The sequence below is a fragment of the Tauraco erythrolophus genome, chromosome 29 (assembly GCF_009769465.1).
Source record: "Tauraco erythrolophus isolate bTauEry1 chromosome 29, bTauEry1.pri, whole genome shotgun sequence".
Taxonomy (NCBI): Eukaryota; Metazoa; Chordata; class Aves; order Musophagiformes; family Musophagidae; genus Tauraco; species Tauraco erythrolophus.
The window spans coordinates 2,043,964-2,061,372 of NC_141493.1; the positions used below are offsets into that span (position 1 = coordinate 2,043,964).

The window sequence follows — 17,409 nt, forward strand, 5'->3', positions numbered from 1 at the left end:
GAATCCCTAAAAGGACCCAGATAAACGGTGGTGTTTCTCTGGGAGCCTGCCTGGTTGCATCTGAGCAAGGGAAATGCTGGCAGTACCCTAATATCTCCCTCTTTCCTGTTCTTGCAGACACCATGGTTTGCACAGGCTGCTGCTCCTGTTTGGACCACATTGTCACCTATCTCTTCAAGCAGCTGTCCCGCAGCACCAAGAAGAGGACCACTCCTCTGACCCAGGAGAGCGACCGCTTCCTGCACATTATGCAGCAGCACCCAGAGATGATTCAGCAGGTAAAGACCGAAGGCGTAGGGCCTTGTTGTGGCACGGCACGCTGAGCTCCCCAGTAAGCCCTGAATTCTCTTAGCATGATGTAATACGAGGGCTGCGTGCTCCGTGCTCTAGAGCCCCGGGCTTTTCCAGAGGAAAAGAGATTTTTTTTTTTTTTTTTTTTTGCTAGTATTGCATCTCTCCTACACATTCATTATATAGTAGGTCTGATTCAAAGCCATGCTTTAGGGCCACAGGTTCCCCCTGTGCAAGGAACACCGTTTTTGCATTTCAGATATGAAAGGAAGCAGGCAAAAATGAACTACTTTTTTTTTTAAAAAAGAGAAATACAGTTATGAGTGGTGCTGGCAGTTCATAGAAATGAAGCCAGGAAGCATACCTTCAACCAGAGAGCGTGCGCTCTTGTGCTGCTGTAAAAAAAAAATCCAAGTTTGTTTAAATCCCTGGAACAATTCAGTGGTGCATGGGCACTCGCCGCAGAGCTGGTGCCGTGGCATCCCCACACCTAACAAAGCTGTGTGTGGATTTTAGGATACAGGAATGATGTCTCTGCTGTGGCACTTGTGTTGGGACCACGTGAAAGTTGGGTTTGCTGCCTGTTGGAGCACGTGCTGCCTTGGCACCGTTCATCCCTGCCTTCAGAACGGCCTCTGCAGGGTGAATTTTGGAACTAGGTGATCTTTGAGGTCCCTTCCAACCCTAACCATTCTATGAGTTGTATAACCAAGGTGTTTTATGTGCTGGTAGCACATCTGCCATCTGTCTCCTGCCTCCATCCGTGTCTGTCAGACACGGAGCTTGCTGGGATTTGTCTTCTCTCTGGGCCAGGAGCGTGTGGCAGAGGATCAATAGTGAGCTGAGACGTTTTCCTTGCTTAGATCAGGCTTAGCTCAGCACATACCTTACACATAGTGCATAGTTTAGGTACCTCTATGTCACTTAATGGCAGACTGTTCTACTCACAGCGGTTTTGGTGCTCCAGAGAGCCCGGTGTTGGGATCCAGATATTCCTACCTTGCAGCAAAACACTTTTATATTCCTCTTACGTGGCCGTGCTGCTTTGAACAGCAGTGCTCAGTGTGGTTCTGACGGTGTTACCCAGCCTCGCTCGCTGGTACTTGTCAAAGTGTCAGCATCACTCCCACGTGAAAGCAGAGAATATTGTTCCCACCCTTGCTGGTACATCAAATTCAAAGAAAAGCAGGCTTTTTGGGGGCTAGAAGCTGTGTTTTCTGAGGATAAAAAGAGAAACTGCATCTTCCCAACCAGCTAGGTTAGATATTGGCTTTAGCCTGTGGAAAGGAACACGGGTATCCCTGGTGTGGGCTAGAGGAAGCTCCCCAGGGCACCACAGCATGTGCTCTCTGCATTACCTTGTTTAAGTGGGGATGAGACAATCTTTCCCTTGGGATGCCTTGGGGCAGGATGGAGTGTGTCTGGAATAAATTACCAGCTTTCAGCACCTCCTCCAGATGCCTTCAGTGAAGTTCTCCACAGGTTCATGGGGCTCCAGGTCTTCTTCTTGTCCCATGGTGCTGGGAGCTCTGTAGCGTTGAGCCTCCAACTCTGGAAGCATCAAACATTGAATCGTGGCTCCTGAGCCCGTGTGGTGCCACAGTGAGGGAGAGAGCTGGGATGGAAGGGCTGGTTTTAAACCTGGCTTTCCCTCTTCCAGATGCTGTCGACAGTGCTGAATATCATCATCTTTGAGGACTGCAGGAACCAGTGGTCGATGTCTCGGCCTCTGCTTGGCTTGATACTGCTCAATGAAAAGGTAAACGTCCCACCCTCCCATCGCAGCCGGAACGGTGCCGAAGCCTTCAGGCTGAAGGCAGCAGAAAAGGTGTCAGAGCAGATGGTTGGAAAGTTGGGACGGGAGACATTGTGTGTCGAGGGAAGGGTGTTCAGCCCTTCCCTGCAGCAGCTTTGGCACTAATTAATCCTATTAACTTTCATTTGTAAGGGCGCTAGGAGTCACTTGAAGAGCTGTAACGCGTTTCCTCCCTCTTCCCAAGACCCTGTTACTCACACCCTGTCCCAAAGCCAGTGTGGCTATTCCTGAAAATTAACCTGTCCTTCTCTTGTCTCCCCCAGTATTTCTCTGACTTGAGGAACAGTATAGTGAACAGCCAGCCTCCGGAGAAACAGCAGGCAATGCACCTCTGCTTCGAGAACCTCATGGAAGGCATCGAACGCAACCTCCTAACCAAGAACAGGGACAGGTCAGTATGGACCAAGGACCCCTTGGTGGGGCTGAGCCCGCCCCGAGGCACGCTGACCCTGTAGCTTAGTGCAGAAGCACAAACTGGAGAGCCCGTGGGCCTCGTGGAGAGCAGGACACGGGAGGAATGGGCCACCTCCTGCTCCAACGTGCTGCTCTGCCTTTTCCTTAGGTTTACGCAAAACCTGTCGGCGTTCAGGCGAGAGGTGAACGACTCCATGAAGAACTCCACCTACGGCGTGAACAGCAACGACATGATGAGCTGACGTCTCCCAACTCCACCTGTACAGAGCAGCATCTCTTTGGCCTGGCCCAGAGGGGTTACCGTTTCCGATGGAAAGAAAAGAGGGCGTTTCTAATCCCTGCTCTTCCCCAGGGTTGGATTGCGGCGCTCCATTTGGGCTGTACTCCACGTCCCGAGGGAGGAGGGAACAGGAGGGGGTTGTTGAGCTCACCGGGGCAGGGTGCTTCTGTTTCCGTGGGAGGGGGTGGAAGGGCATGAGCCCGGTGCAAGAATCCAGCGTCTCCCTACCCGAATGTCTGCGTGGAACGCCAGCGCTCTGCTGCAGCCTGCCTTGTATAAACATGTACATTTTTTCATAACATTTTGAACAAGGTTTATATTGACTCAGTTTAAAAAAAGAAAGAAAAAAAAAAAAAACAAAAACAAACAAACAAAAAAAAAGTGTGATTGAAATTTTTACAGAGTCCTGGTGCACCGGTGCTGGCGTGAGGGTTGTGTATGCGAGTGAGGAAAGCGTGTCCCGCAGGCCTGAAGCTTTACTGGGCGAGGGGTGGGTGTGTGAAAGTGCAGAGATATATTTAGTGACAAGCGTAGAGAGAAGCAAAAAAAAAAAAAAAAAAAAAAAAGGACAAAAAAAATCGACAAAAAAAAAAAAAGCATTGTAAAATTCCAAATGTATATTTTTTCTTATTAAGCCCCTTGAAATCACGACTTCCTGTTACCGTCTTGCCCTTGTTATTAGGAACTCTAAGCCATGCCGCGTGACCCCTCATTCGTGCTTGCTCGTGGTGTCCCCCCCCCCGTCCCCCCGCTTCTCCCAGGGCCCTTCCCTCCCTCTGGAGCGCCGCCGCGCCGGGCACCTGCCCACCAGCACCCTCCTTGCTCTGCCCTCTCCTTTCTTTTTGTTGTTTTGGTTTTTTCCCCCCACCTTCCATCTCAGTGGAGCGCCATGCGGGATGCCCGGGCTGCGGGCGAGCTCGCCATGCGGGATGCCCGGGCTGCGGGCGAGCTCGCCATGCGGGATGCCCGGGCTGCGGGCGAGCTCGCCATGCGGGATGCCCGGGCTGCGGGCGAGCTCGCCATGCAGGATGCCCGGGCTGCGGGCGAGCTCGCCATGCGGGATGCTCTCTGCAGCTCCCAACAGCGCAGGGCTGCTGCAGCCAGCCTGCCGCCTCGGAGGGTTCTTAGTAACAAGGTTTGCCCAGCATGAAGTATTTAACACCCCCCTTTAAAATGATTCCGTTGGTTTTTTTAATAAGTCACCATAATCAATGTTTCGGGTATAAAATTGACTTGCAGAGGAAAGCTGATGGGGGAGGGAACCTGTTTGCCTTGTATTTTTTCCACTATTGTTGCTGCTAGTCGTGTGCATCCTCTTGCTCAAGCTCTACCCACAGACACTCAATCCTTAGGGCTTCAGTTTCTCTTCCCAGACACCACCTCCTCTTTTTATTTTATTTCCACCCTCCCTTTTTTTTTTTTTTTTGTTGTATTTTTTTTGTTTTGTTTTCTTTCCTCTGGCAATTGTGTGTTGGGTCCTTTTCCGCGTGAGCAGACTGCCGGTTGACTTGTAAGGGTGTTTGCTGCATACAGTGTAAGCATTGTGACTGCAAATAAAACTTCAATGGTTTCTACTGAGCCGTGTCTGCCTGGGCATCGCCGGCGCCCGCAGCTCCGGGGGCGAGTTTTTCCAAACGAAGTGGGTTAAAAAAAGTGTAATTTATTGGCGTGGGTGGATTGTACGCGAGTGGGGAGCTCGAGTGGTGCAGGGAAAGGTCCCACCAAAACCCCCGTGGCTTCAGCAGAACTTCCTTAGCTTTTTCGGGCCGTTCTAGGGAACGACGCTTTCAACACCTGGCACAAGGAATGTTGTAGGCGTTTTTGTTTTCAAACATTTTATTTACAGTCCACAAATGGAGCGGGGAAGGCAGGTAAAGCCTCAGTCTTCCCCCCCCACACACTCCGAGAGCCTCCCCCCTACCCGGGCAGGGGGCTTTGTGCCCCTTCTCAGCTCGGTGCCAGGTGAACTCGTCCCATCCTCACCCCGTCGCTGCTTCCCCCGCCGGCTGCCTGGCACTGCTGTAGACGACGCTGTTACAGCCCTCTCTGTTCCGAGCAATTTCGATGGCGAAAAACTGGATTCTGGTGGCTAAAAGAAGGAAGAGGAAAAAACTTAAAAGAACAGATCCCTGAATTCAGCTTTCCCGTAGCCTCACGCACTCCTTTTCCAGCGGGGATGGCGCCAGCTCCAGCCTGCGCCGCGGCTCCCCGAGCCTGGAAGATGGAAGATCTTCGCTCACCGAAGATGGTGTTCTCCTCGGTGTAGTCCTGGCGGCAATCCAGGCGGAGCAGCGTGCCGTAGTTGAAGTCCTCCACCACCCCCTCGAACCGCAGGCAGAACGGGCGCCACTTCTGGGGAGAGAACGGTCGGATCAGCATCCCTGGGGAGGGGGAGGTGGGAATTCAGTGTGTGTCCCCCCATTTGCTCCTCACCCACCTCCTTGGCAGGCTCCGATTTCAGTTCTTCTGGGTCGAGCACGTCGATTTTCAGATCCCGGAAGGTTTTCCTGAACTCGCTGTAGATCTGGTCGTCAACTTTGGTGAGGTTCAGAAACTTGGGGTCGACGGAGGAGATGAGCTACAGAGGAAGACTAAAGAATTAACCGTGACCCCCCCCCATGAGACCCCCCCACCCTGACCCCCCTGAGGACTCACGTTGAAGTAGACCTGGGCGTGCTGGTGCGCCTTCATGGCCCAGGCCAGCTCCACGCGGGGCTGCGGAGGCAAGAGTGGGGTCAGGTGGGGGGGGGCGGGGGTCCTCTCCTCCCCTTTTGGGGGGGGGTACAGGGGAAGCGAGTGTGGGGGAAAGCGGGGACGGTTTGCGGGTGATGGTGTGGGGGGTCTGTGGGCTGACAGACCCCCGGCAAAGCTGCGGTGGGGGGGTTCACGGATGCTACGGACCCTCAAACCCAAAGCACCTCACCCATGTGGGACCACCCCCTCTGCGTGCTGGAGACCCCACAGGACTGGGACCTCTCCTGGGGCTGACACCCCCCTTCCCCCCAGTGTAGGGACCCCCTCGGGCCGGGACCCTTTCCGTGCGCTGGGACCCCCAACCCCCGCTGCTGGGACCCCCCCGGGCCTGAAAACCCCCCTCGGGGTCTGGGACCCCCCAGGACTGGGACTCCCCGGGCCAGGACCTTCCCCGTGCACTGGGACCCCCCAAACCCCGCTGCTGGGACCCCCCTAGGACTGAGAACCCCCCTCCCCCCGGGACTGGGACCCCCCGGGACTGGGACCCCCCCCCCGCCCCGAACTCACGTCGTTGCCGAAGGCCTCGGCCGGCAGCGACAGCGCGTGAGCGGCCGCCGCGGCCTCGCCGGGTCCCTGCGCGGGGAGAAGCTGCTGAGGGACCGGCGGGGCCCCCCCGGCCCCGCGCCCCCCGCCCCGACCCCGGCCCCGGCCCCGCCGGCCCCACCAGCCCCGCCGCCGCCATCGCCGCCGCCATCGCCGCCGCTGCTGCCGGAAGCGGCGCGCGGCCCCGCCCGCCCGCGCCTGCGCGGGACGCGGGAACGCGCGCGGGACGCGGGGACGCGCGGCGGGGGGCTGGTGGGGCGCGGTGGCCCGTGGCACCCCAAGGTGGCCCACGGCAGAGGTGGCGGGGCACGGGGACCCGTGGCAGGAGCGTCAGTGCAGGGTGGCACAGGGCAGGGCACGGCCGTCCGTGGCATACCGAACTGGCACGCGGGCAGAGGTGGCAGGGCACGGTGGCCCATGCAAAGCAAAGTGGCACGGGTTAGTGATAGGACACGGGGCAATGGCTTTAAACGGAAAGAGGGGAGATGTCCATTAGATAGAAGAAATTTTTTACACTGATGGTGGCGAGGCACTGGCACAGGTTGCCCAGAGAAGCTGTGGCTGCCCCATCCCTGGCAGTGTTCCAGGCCAGGTTGGATGAGGCTTTGGGCAACCTGGTGTAGTGGAGGGTGTCCCTGCCCATGGCAGGGGGGGTTGGAACTGCGTGATCTTTGAGGTCCCTTCCCACCCAAACCATTCCGTGATTCTGATTGTCAGTGCAAGGTGGCACAGCAAGGTGGCACATGGCAGAAGTGGCAGAGCACAGTGGCATATTGCAAGGCACCATGACCCACAACAGGGATGGCAGGGCATGGTGGTCCATGGCAGGAGTGTCAGTGCAAGGTGGCACACGGCAGGGCACAGTAACCCATGGCACAGCAAGGTGGCACACGGCAGGGCACAGTGACCCATGGCACAGCAAGGAAGCACACAGGAGGGCACAGTGACCCATGGCAGGCTGAGCGGCACACAGCAGGACCCCAGCGCCACAGTCCCCTGGCACCATGGAGCTCCTGGGTGCCTGGCAGGGCAGGCAGCGGTGCTGGGGGCTGGCACTGCAGATCCCCAAAGTGGGGCTGTGCCCCATCTCCGTGCCTGCAGCAGCCTGGGTCACACGGGCCCCCCACAGCCCCCTCACCACCCGCCCACTGCAGGCTGGGGACACTCAGGGTACGCAGCTGATTCTTCTCATGCAGCTTTTGGGGTGGTGGGTCCCCCTGCCCAGTGCTGCAGCACCAGGACGCTATGGGACATGGCGGGGGGGGGGGCTCAGTGGGGACACCCACCTCCCGGGTGGGACCGAGGGGCTCCTCTGCTCACCAGCCGTGACACAGGGCAGAGCTCCAGCTGTGGATCACACACCTGGGGGGCTTCATCACCATGGAGGGCTGTTGCTGTTTAAGATGGAAAGGGCTGGGGGTGCTAATTGGGTGGGTGGGTCCCTCGGCCTCTATAAGGTGCCTCTAAAGGGCAGGGGGTGCTGGGTGCTGCTGTTGCTGGTGTGTTTGGAGGCTGCTCTTGGGCTGATAATTAAATTGAGTGTCTGGGGTGAGTTTTTCTCAAGTAGCTTCTGTGGGGGAGCACAGCAGGGACCTGCTCTGGCTGGTCCTGAGTCACTGTCTGCTGCTGGTGTGGGGCTGGGGGTGGTCTCACAGCCCAGGGGGTGCTGGGGAAAAGCCCTCCCAGGGGGGTTCCTGCAGAGCAGTGCCCTGTGCTTCCCAGGCTCAGGGATCCTGGAGCCATGTCCCTTACAGACAGCGTTGGCATGGACAGCAAATCTGAGAAGCCCGTGTCCCTGATCTGGGGTAAGGCACAGAGTCCCCTCCCAGCAGCATCCCTGTGAGGCTGGGGGCTGCACTGGGCTGCTCCCCCTCCCCTGTACCCCCAACCTGAAGTAGCTCCCCCTCTGACCCCCACCTGTCCACAGGGTGTGAGCTGAGCAGCGAGCGGGACTCCTACACCTTCCAGGTGTCAGAGGAGTGGCAGTGTGAGCAGCAGCTGGCACTGCGGACGGTAAGTAGTCCCTGTTGTGTGTCCCCCCCACCCCAAACCCCCAGGGTCCTTGGGCAAGGGGTGCCCAGATGCTACAGGGGTCATGGGGAGTTGGGGGACGCTCTTCTTGCTCCCCAAAGATCTGCCTGGGAGAGGCAGCGCGGGATGAGTTCCACGTGGTGGAGATTGTGCCGGCCGAGGAGGCGGATGCTCATGCCCCAGTGCCCCTGGCCACGCTCAAACCCTCAGTGCTGCCCATGGTGAGTGCCCAGGCTGGGGGCTGCCCTGGGGAAGGGGCTGCTGCTGGTGAGTGCTGCCACCCTCCTCTCTTCCAGGCCACCCTGGTGGGAGTGGAGCTGACTCCTCCGGTCACCTTCCACCTGAGAGCCGGCTCTGGCCCCGTCTACATCAGTGGGCAGCATGTCTCCAGTAAGTACTGGGGTACCACTGCCCCGTGACCACTCCCTGGGAGCAGGGGCTCAGCCAGCATCTCCCACAGTGATGCCCAACCTGTCCTGGGATGAGGAGGAAGAAGAGGAAGAGGAGGATGCTGAGGAAGAGGAGACAGCGGAGGAGTCCCCTGAGAAGCCCCACAAGGGCCAAGCTGCCAAGAAGGGCAGTGCTGCCAAGGTAGGTACCCCCTTGTCTGGGGATGGGGTATGGGAGGGGGTGCCTGGGGATGCAGCCTCATCCCCTGGGCGCTTCCCTGTGCCCTGGTCCTGGGGACAGGCTGCTCCGTGCTCCCACCCACCCCTTCTCTGTAATGGGGGTGAGCTGTGATCTTCATCCCTTGGGGAGGAAGAGTCACAGGCTCTGTAGCAAGTCCCCCTCCTAGCCCCACCATCTACATCTTCCTCTCTCTCCCCCAGAAGAGGAGGCTGGAGAAGGAGGATGAGCTGTGAGTATGATGGAGGGGAAGGGATCCCCCAGCCCTGCCATGGAGCTGGGGATCCTCTGCACTGCTGGCACCCAGCACCCCTAATCCCAGCCCTCCCCTTCTCTCCCAAGCAGGAACAACGTCTTCCCAGAGGATCCCCTTCCCAGCAAGGTAGGAGCCGGTCAGAGTGTCCTTCTGCATCTCCCACTTATCCCATCACCCCAACACTGAACAGGACTGGGAGCTCTTGGGGAGGGAAAGGGGCTGGTGGGTGATGCTCACTGGCTGCTGAACCCAAAAATGGGGGAGAAAAGCAGGGCCAGGCTGTCCTGGCTGGCTGTGCCCGGGCTGGGGGCTCAGCCACGGCCCCCTCCCTGCAGGGCCAAGGAAGCAGCCGGGGCAGGAAGGCAGTGGTGAAGAAGTAGCCGGAGCCACAGTGGAGCCTGGCCAGGTATGGGGCGACCAATGTGAGGGTCCCCTGGGGGCTGGGAAGGGGGCCTGTGCGTGCCCCCCATCTCCTGGCTGAGCAGGGCTGGGGGAGCACTGAGACCCTTTCTCCTTCCCTTCCAGATGCGGAAGAGCCTGGAAAGCTGCAGTTTTGGTGTTGTCCTTCCCCAATAAAGGATATTTTGCACTCCTGGTGCTCGTATTGGGGAGGTGGGGCTCTGGGAGCATCTTCCATCCTGGCCAGGGGCTGCTCCTGCCTCCCCCCAGGGCTGTGGGGAGCCCTGTGCCCACTGCCTTGGCAGCATCCTTCCCCCTGGGGCTGGGAGGGCTGGCAGCAGCCCCCTCCCCACGCTCCGGCACAGGGTAACAAGTGTTGCTGGTGAATAGGAGACAAAGGGGGATTAGGGAGCAGCGGGGAGATGATTAGAACCCATTGACCTGGTCTTGGGCTACAGGCAGCAGGTATTTGTGGAGGGTCTGGAGCCCCCCAGGAGCACGTGGGGGGTGCTGCTGTGTCTTAGAGCCCCCCACAAAGACAGGCTTTAGTCTGCTCCAGGTGTGGGGTGGGAGGGCTGAACCAGGGCTGGGGGGGGACTTGGGGGACCAGGTCAGTCCCTGTCTGTGGGGAGCAGGGTGCCCCATTTGAGATGCAGGGATGGGGAGGGGGCCACACACAGGAGGCTTTGACAGGCAGCCCTGTCCTGTCGGCCCCCCTTCACCCTGCAGGGGCTGCTTGCACAAGCCAGCCCCCCTGCCGCTGCATTGACGGCTCCCCAGGACCCTCTGCCCCACACCGGAGGGGACACACCGGGAGTGATGACGGCTCCATGGTCATCAATCATCCCCTGTGGCTGGAGGGCCAGGGCACAGCCTTGCCCTGGGGCTCCCGGGGGTGGGATGATGGGGGGGGGGATTGCATGTCCCCATGAGCATTGGGGTGGGAGGGGACCTCTGAGCTAGGGGGGTGCCACACACGTGGTCATTGGGGACTGCAAAATGTGTTTTGGGCTGAGTTCCTGGCCCGGGAGGTGAGAAAGCATCAGGGGAGGTCAAATTTGGGTTGTTAGCGCTGAATCAGGCCCCCCCACCCCTCCTGCAAATGAGGAGTGTGGGTGCACCACTGCTTCCCATCGTGTCCTTCTGTGGGGTCTGATACCCGCCTCGAGTTCGACGGGGAAACTGAGGCACAAGCGTGGAGGCAAGTGGTTTCTGTACTTAAACCTCTCATCCCATGTGCTGTGCCCCCCCCAGGGGTGTTTTACCCCCCGGGGCATTACCGCAGCTCCCTGCCAGGGTACTTATAAGGCACTTAGCACCTCCCTGGCTGAGCAAATGGGGCATGGAGGGGCGTGCAGCCTCCTGATGGGACAGGGGGGAGCTGGGACAGGGCCCCTAGAGCCCCCCAACACTAAATCAGCTGGTTAAAATCCACTGTGGTGTGTAATGCTTGGACCAGGACCGTGCCTGGCACTGTGGTGAAAGGAGGGTGACAAAAAGCCCCCTCCGTGCCAGCGCACCCCTCCCCAAGGCCTGGCACAGCTCTCCTTGCAGCAGGGGCTTTTCCCACCCCTGGTATCATCATTATCCTTGCAGCATCACCCCCACCCCCATCTCCCATGGGGGTTCTTTGCCACCCCTTGCAATGGGGACGCCCCGACTGGCTGCAACTCCCTCCCCTCCTTCCCCCCTGGCCCCAGTTAGGTTTGATCCTCCTTCCCTCTGCCTCCGGGGAGAGGTTCAGCCCCTCTTCACCCGGGCTCTCCCCCACCTTTAAAGACTGCCACGTCACCCGTCATCCACCCGTCTCCCAGGACCGGGAGGGTGCTGCTGGCTCCATGGGGCTGGGGGCTGAGGGTGCTGCCCTTGGCCGTGGGCATCCCCGCTCTGCCAGCGGCCACCCTTCCCGCTAGCGAAAGATGCAAACTGGGCACTAACCCACAGCCGGGAGGCTGATGGGGTGGGGACGCAGGGGACAGGATGGATCTGGATGCTCCCGAGGCGTAGGACACGCAGCCCCCAGGGCTGGAGGAGGAGGAAGAGGAGAAGACCCGACTCCGGCTGCCTCCCCCATGCTCCGTCGTCGCTGCCACTCCGGAGACGTTGGCATCGCACGTGGGCTCACCGGCACAGCGGCAGCCTGGGCTTCACCCGCTTTTTCCCTCGCCCGCCCCAAAACGCGGGGCTCACCCGCAGAAGGAGGGGACGGGCTGCTCCTGGGCTTTCCCTGCCCCAGCGGGATGTGCCGGCGGTGAGGAAGGGCAGGTTCGCAGCGAGCCCGTGACGGTGCCTTCGTTTCATGCCAGTGTCTGGGGGGCTTTGGCGAGCGCCATGCAGCCCCTCAGCCTGCAGAACCTCTCCATGTAAGCCCCCCGTGCTGCCGCCCGCATTTAGCAGTAGTTTATTCTTCGTGCCCTTCGTCGCGGCTATTCCTCCTGGGGCGGGGGGGGTGTGGAAAAAAAAACCCGAAGAAACAATTAATCCCCAACAAACCCCCCCATTTCTCTCCCTTTCTCTTTGTCTCCTGCTGCAGATGTTTCCAGCTCCTCATGTTCTCCTGCCAGACCCAGGTACGTGGATATGTTTTACTAACCCGTGGCACATCTGGCTGTGCCGCAGAGCTGGGCTGGGCGAAGGTGCCCACTCCAGGATAACCGTTCTCCTTGGGGATGTCCTTTGCTCTGGCAGGGAGCTCTCAGGGTGGCCAAGGGGAGCCTGGTGCATGCCCACCCCAAAGCGGTACCCAGTGATGGACAGGGGAAAGATGCTGCCAAGGTGCCTGTGGGGATGGGTGCCCCACCGGAGTTGACCTTGGGGGCTGCTACTGGGGTATCCACGATGGGGAGATGCATTGTCCCTGGATCCCTGGGTTTTCCCATCCACTGGAGGGCCAGGGCAAGGCTGGCAGGGCAGCTGATACATTTCTCACAGTTTTGCTCGGGGAGGGACGTGCCAAGTCCGTCAGCCTTGAGCTGCCAGGGCCGGACTCTGCCCTTGCCCGCGCTGAGGCCGGCTGCCGAGGGGGTTAACGGGGCAGAGCAGGTTCTGGTGTCCCCCCCCTTGCCCAGCAGCGGGGTGGTGTGAGGTTCAACACCCCCCCCACCCCCTCGCACCCTCTGGGCCTGCACCATCCCTTTTTGTGCGCTTTAGAAAGGCAGCGGCTATTAAAATTGCACTGTTCCATATCAGCACCCTCTGCCCCAGAGCCCGAACAAAACCCCCGCAGCCGCCGGCCCCGCCAGCCTTAATACGTGCCCGGGACCTTCTTTCTTTTTTTTTTCCCTTTTTTTCTTTTTTCCCCAAGGTAAACGCTTTTATTTCTTTGAAAATGAGAGGGAAAGCAACTGCCCTTTGATGGAGAGGGGCCTCCCCCCCGCCCCGAGCCCACCTCCTCGGCAGCCCCAAAGGCTTTAAAGTAGATCCTGGCAGGAAATGAGTCCCCAGGCGCAGACAAAGGTGTGGGGTGGAGCTGGGGGGGGGGGGGGGGGGGGGGGGGCAGGCAGTGCCCCCCACATCCTGCTGCTTCCCCCTGCCATGAGCAGGCAGGGCTGGGTCCCCTCGTGCCGGGCATCACACCGTGATGCCATAGCCAGGGGTCCCAGGCACCCCAAATGGGCAGCCGGACCCTAAACATTCCCCAGGTCTTCCCATGGGGTAAGATGCCAGGGGAGAAGCAGATGTCCTTCTCCCAGAGCGTGTCCCCGTGCCCACAGTCCCTTCTGAGCAGGATTTGGAGCGGCTTGGCCGGCTGTGGTGCCACCCTGAGCTCCGGCTTCCCACTGACACCAGCATTAAACCAAATCTGCTCTTAAGACACGTGTTGAGAGGTGCTGGTTGGAGTCCGGAGGGGGACGGGGTGACCACCAGCACTAATCCCCCACCCCAGCTCATCTGCAGTAATTAGCCATAACGACCCTCACTCGTTCGTGCTGCCCCATTAGCACCAGCCACGGAGCTGGTTGGGGTCCATGAATGTGTTCATTCCTCTGGTCCCGGGACCTGTGCGTGCTCGGGGTGGACTGGGAGGGGACGGCTCTGCTCCTGGGACACCCAGCCCACCTTTAGGTGGGTCTCACCCCCCAACGAGGGATCCAGTGGGTGTTTTGCAAGCTCAGCCCTTGCATCCCAGCCTGTCCCGGGTGCTGCCCGAGCAGGAGATGCTGCCAAGTGTCCATCTGACCCCGGAGCATGACTGGGAGCAGAGCTCACTCCCGTTCCCGAGGGATTGGTTGGCCATGCCTGGAGCAGAGCATCCTTCCCTGCGAGATCCTGCATCCTCCTGACGCTCGGGATGCGAAGCAACATCCCTGCGCTCCATCCCCTTGCCGTCGGCTGTCCAAAACAAATCGATTTATTTTTCCCTTTGTAACAAAGGGGGAGAATCAACCGTCTCCTAATTTAACCAGTACGTGAGGGACCAGGGTGCCATGACCGACCAAGCTGAGCCGCCGGCAGATCAGGGAGTACCAGCTCTACAGCCGACCAGCGGCAAGCACGTCCAGGTGAACGGCAAAAGGATCACCGCCCCCACCCGCCGAGGACGGCAACAAGTTCGGTGAGGGCTGGTGGGTGCCCGGGGGGCGGGGTTTATCCACAGCCCGGGGCAGCTGTGCTCATCCCAGGCTGGAAAAGGCCGAGGGAATGTCTCTTCCCGAGGAATTTTGCTGGGTGAATGAGTTTGCAGGGGGAATGGGTGCACAGGAAGGTTTAATTGCCCCCGTTGGCTGTTTTATTGCCCAAGAAAATACCCCCTGATAACTCCTTGAGAGCACGGCCCCAAAGCACACAGCCCTGACCTCAAAACTTCCAAACACTCGCGCTTTCCCTCGTACCAGCCCAATATTTGGGGCTTTTGCTTTCCAATCTCTTCCCAGCGTGAGACAGACAGCCTTTCCTAGGAGAGATCCCTGATCCCAGCATCAGCCTCTTAAATATCTATAGGTGATGGGCAGCCCCACCCGGGGCAGAGCCCACCCCATGGGCTCTAGCAGGAAGCCCCAGCCCTGACACCACGCTGATAGGGCACCACAAGCCCTGCAGAGGCCAGGCTGCTATCCCCAGCCTCTAAAAGCTTCGGGAAAGGCTTTTGGAATCCCGTTGACCGGCGAGACTGATTTCCCCACCTCTCCAGGTCTTCCTCGTCCCCCTGCAGCTTCTGGGCTGTCAGAGCACAGGACCCGCTGGGTCATTGGTTCAGTGTCGGCTCCCAACCTTTGCAGCCACTGCTGTGTTGTAGAGAAACAATGAGGACGAGGATAATTAACCCTCCGGGTGCTGGACTCACTCTAGCCCTGGAGAACCCTTGAATCGCTGACAATGCAGAGGTGCCGGGTGGGTCGGGATGGGAGGAAGGGGCCGTTGCTCTCCTCGGGTGCCTTCATCAAACACCCGGTTTGACTCTGTTGGGTTTTAACAAAAGCCTTTAGCATCATGGCTTGGGAGCATCCCCCAGTGAGGGCTGCCCTGCCCCCAGCTGCGGGGGCTCGCCGTCCTCCTGGGTGATGGGCAGGAGGGATGCTGGGGGGGTGGTTCAGGGGCAGGGGGTGTCTTCAGGTGCTGGTAGCTCATGGGGAGGGGGTGCCGCAGCCCCCGTGGGACACTTCCCCCTTGCTCCCCTCCTCGCAGCCAAACTCATCGGGGAGACGGACACCTTCGGCAGCCGCGTCCGCATCAAGGGGGCCGGAGCGGAGAAGTACATCTGCATGAGCAAGAGGGCAAGCTCGTCGGGAAAGTGAGTCCTGGCCCCGCTGCGATTTGCCCGCCGGTATCCCCGGAGCTCAGCCCGGGCATCCCACCCAGCAGCTGGAGCTGGGGTGCTTGCCAGGCTGGTCCCCGTGTCCCCAGTCACGGGGACTGTGTTGGTGCGGTGGGTGGGCTCTCCTTGACCTCCAGAAGCTGCTGGTCCCCGTTCTCCATCAGCACCGTGCTGCTGATCCACAGAAGCCCTGGGGAAGCTGGTCCTGGTGCACTGGGGTTGGCACCACGGTGGACGTGGCAAGGGGGTGGCAGCACCTCTTGGGTCCCCTCCCCAAGCCCCCAGCCCCATCCTTGCGGGTGCTAAATGCTCTTTCTCCCCCCACCATTCCCACAGCCCAACGGCAAGAGCAAGGACTGCATCTTCACCGAGATCGTGCTGGAGAACAACTACACGGCTTTCCAGAATGCCCGCTACGAGGGCTGGTACATGGCCTTCACCCGCAAGGGCCGGCCCCGCAGAGCCTCCCGCAGCCGCCAGAACCAGCGGGAAGCCCACTTCATCAAGCGCCTGTACCGCGGGCAGCTGCCCTTCCCCAACAACGCTGAGCGCCAGAAGCAGTTCGAGTTCGTGGGTGCGTCCTCCCCCACCCGCCGCACCCGCGGCCCCTCGCCCACGCACGTAACGCCTGGCAGCGCCCCCCCCCCGGAATCGCCCTCCTCATCCTCGCGGTCTTCGGCCTTGCCAGACTCTACCCCTTGTCCCAGCACCCTGCAGCGCTTCTTCCCCACTTCTTTTTCCAAAGATGCTTTTTATTTTTATACTCCTCTTGGGTACCACGGATAGGCTGGGGATGCGCACGCTTTGGGGATGGTCACCAGGTGTCTATAGCCCCCAGTCATCCCCGGAGCATCCTGTGGTACCCACATTCACCAAACCAGTGCCTTTGCCCCTCCCCTTGGCAGCCCCTTGGAGTCTTGCCCCATGCCACCAAGGGCTGGGACCCCCGGCCCACGTTCCCATCCCCGCAACCATCCCTCTCCGTGCCAGGGATGGACAGGACTGGCCACAAGACTGCGGGATGTGCCCACTGGAGCGGGATGGCGTGCCCATCCCCAGCCCTGGGGATGCTCTGCCCATCCTAGAGGGGTGGCAGGGCACGGCAGGTTGGCCAGGTGATGGGGAGCATGGGGTGCTGGTCTGTCCGTCCGTCTGTCTGTGCAGCTCCGGGGTAGGGGGGTGCCATGGCCAGCACTTGTATCCCCGTGGCCGAGGGGTCTCTGTGTTATTTATTAGGAGGTGCCAGCAGTGTGGGGACACGCGTGGCGGTGGGTGCCCATCGGGCTCCGCTGGCCAAAGAGAAACCGCCTTTAGGGTATTTTATTGGTTTTGATTGGTTGTTTTCATGGTTTTATGAGTTCTGCTGTTTCCTTTGACGTCAGTTTTAGGCCTAAACTGTTAGACTTGGAGTTTATTGTGTAAAGGAGGAAACCCCTCAGCAAATAAAAGCGAGTGTCTAGACTGAGGGGCTTGGGGGGAGTTTTCGTTCCTGTGCTGAGGCTTTGCCACAGGCTTTGTGGCCGCTGGGATGGGGGGGCACCAGCTCCCCCTTGGCACAAGGGTATCCTCACCCACCCGGGGTGTGAGCACCCCGATGCTCGTGGAGAGATGCTGCATGGCAGGGGGGGTGAAGGTGGCCACCACAGGGGACCACCCATGTCCCTATACCTGTCTGCGCCCCCCTGTTCTGTGTCCTGGGGGGGTCTGCTGCATCCTGGTGAACAGGGCATCACCCTTGGCGTGGTACCCAGCACGGTACCCGCTTCTCCCGCAGCCTGGGGCCACTGATGCTGGCCACCCATCGGGCTGTGCCCCCCAGCCCCAAGCTCGGTGCCCCAGCCCGTGCCGTCCCACCCTTCCCATAATTTGCTTTCCCCTCTGACAATGCCCTGGGAGGTGGCAGCCGGACGGCGGGGAGGATGTAATCCCCTACCGGGGCTCACCCAGCCCCTACAAAGCCCATCAGCATATGCGAAGCGGGAGGGGGGGGGAGCATGGCTGGGGGGGCACGGTGGGGGAGAAAATTATAACAGTTTGAGTCTAACTGAAGCTTTAAAGCAGAAGGAAATGCAACACCCAGCAATACGGCCGAACAATGCGCCCGGCGCTGCCTGCCCAGGTGTGGTGGGCAGGAATAGCGAGCAGCAGCGGGGTAATTTATTTCCCCTCCCGTTTCCTTCGCCCCCCAAAACCCCAGCTCCTTGTTTCTGCAGGAATTCGAGACATTCTTGAAAGGAGAGGGC

General features: G+C 59.8%; 4 protein-coding genes across 6 annotated transcripts in view; 3 read left to right on the forward strand and 1 right to left on the reverse strand.

Annotated features, from left to right (window-relative positions):
• XPO7 (exportin 7) overlaps window positions 1–3,168 on the forward strand; it is a 46,587-nt gene extending 43,419 nt beyond the window's left edge. For both annotated transcript variants that reach the window (XM_086628101.1, XM_086628102.1), the window contains exons 25-28: window positions 118–278; window positions 1,952–2,050; window positions 2,371–2,498; window positions 2,670–3,168. In XM_086628101.1, the coding sequence (XP_086484227.1) occupies window positions 118–278; window positions 1,952–2,050; window positions 2,371–2,498; window positions 2,670–2,763 (482 nt within the window). In that variant the 3' untranslated portion in view covers window positions 2,764–3,168. The remainder of the gene's footprint in view (window positions 1–117; window positions 279–1,951; window positions 2,051–2,370; window positions 2,499–2,669) is intronic.
• Window positions 3,169–4,621: 1,453 nt separating this feature from the next.
• PBDC1 (polysaccharide biosynthesis domain containing 1) lies at window positions 4,622–6,252 on the reverse strand. 2 transcript variants are annotated; one of them, XM_086628156.1, is made up of 6 exons: window positions 6,220–6,252; window positions 6,063–6,128; window positions 5,457–5,516; window positions 5,239–5,379; window positions 5,042–5,153; window positions 4,622–4,890 (listed from the first exon to the last, which is right to left on the reverse strand). In XM_086628156.1, exons 1-6 carry the CDS (start codon window positions 6,247–6,249, stop codon window positions 4,781–4,783), a joined length of 519 nt encoding a protein of 172 aa, XP_086484282.1. In that variant the 5' UTR covers window positions 6,250–6,252; the 3' UTR covers window positions 4,622–4,780. The 2 variants fall into 2 exon arrangements, with proteins under 2 accessions (XP_086484282.1, XP_086484281.1); XM_086628155.1 differs by having other exon boundaries at window positions 6,063–6,143; window positions 6,220–6,237.
• Window positions 6,253–7,839: 1,587 nt separating this feature from the next.
• On the forward strand, window positions 7,840–9,569 carry NPM2 (nucleophosmin/nucleoplasmin 2). Its single transcript, XM_086628173.1, has 9 exons — window positions 7,840–7,903; window positions 8,026–8,111; window positions 8,231–8,350; window positions 8,426–8,519; window positions 8,590–8,720; window positions 8,960–8,988; window positions 9,102–9,138; window positions 9,348–9,418; window positions 9,538–9,569. Exons 1-8 carry the CDS (start codon window positions 7,840–7,842, stop codon window positions 9,390–9,392), a joined length of 606 nt encoding a protein of 201 aa, XP_086484299.1. The 3' UTR covers window positions 9,393–9,418; window positions 9,538–9,569.
• Window positions 9,570–11,742: 2,173 nt separating this feature from the next.
• Window positions 11,743–15,952, forward strand: FGF17 (fibroblast growth factor 17). The gene is given in 8 exon segments (XM_086627990.1): window positions 11,743–11,774; window positions 11,945–11,981; window positions 13,818–13,850; window positions 13,852–13,888; window positions 13,891–13,937; window positions 13,939–13,966; window positions 15,037–15,146; window positions 15,503–15,952. Coding segments are annotated over 8 exon segments (774 nt in total).
• Window positions 15,953–17,409: the final 1,457 nt, after the last annotated feature.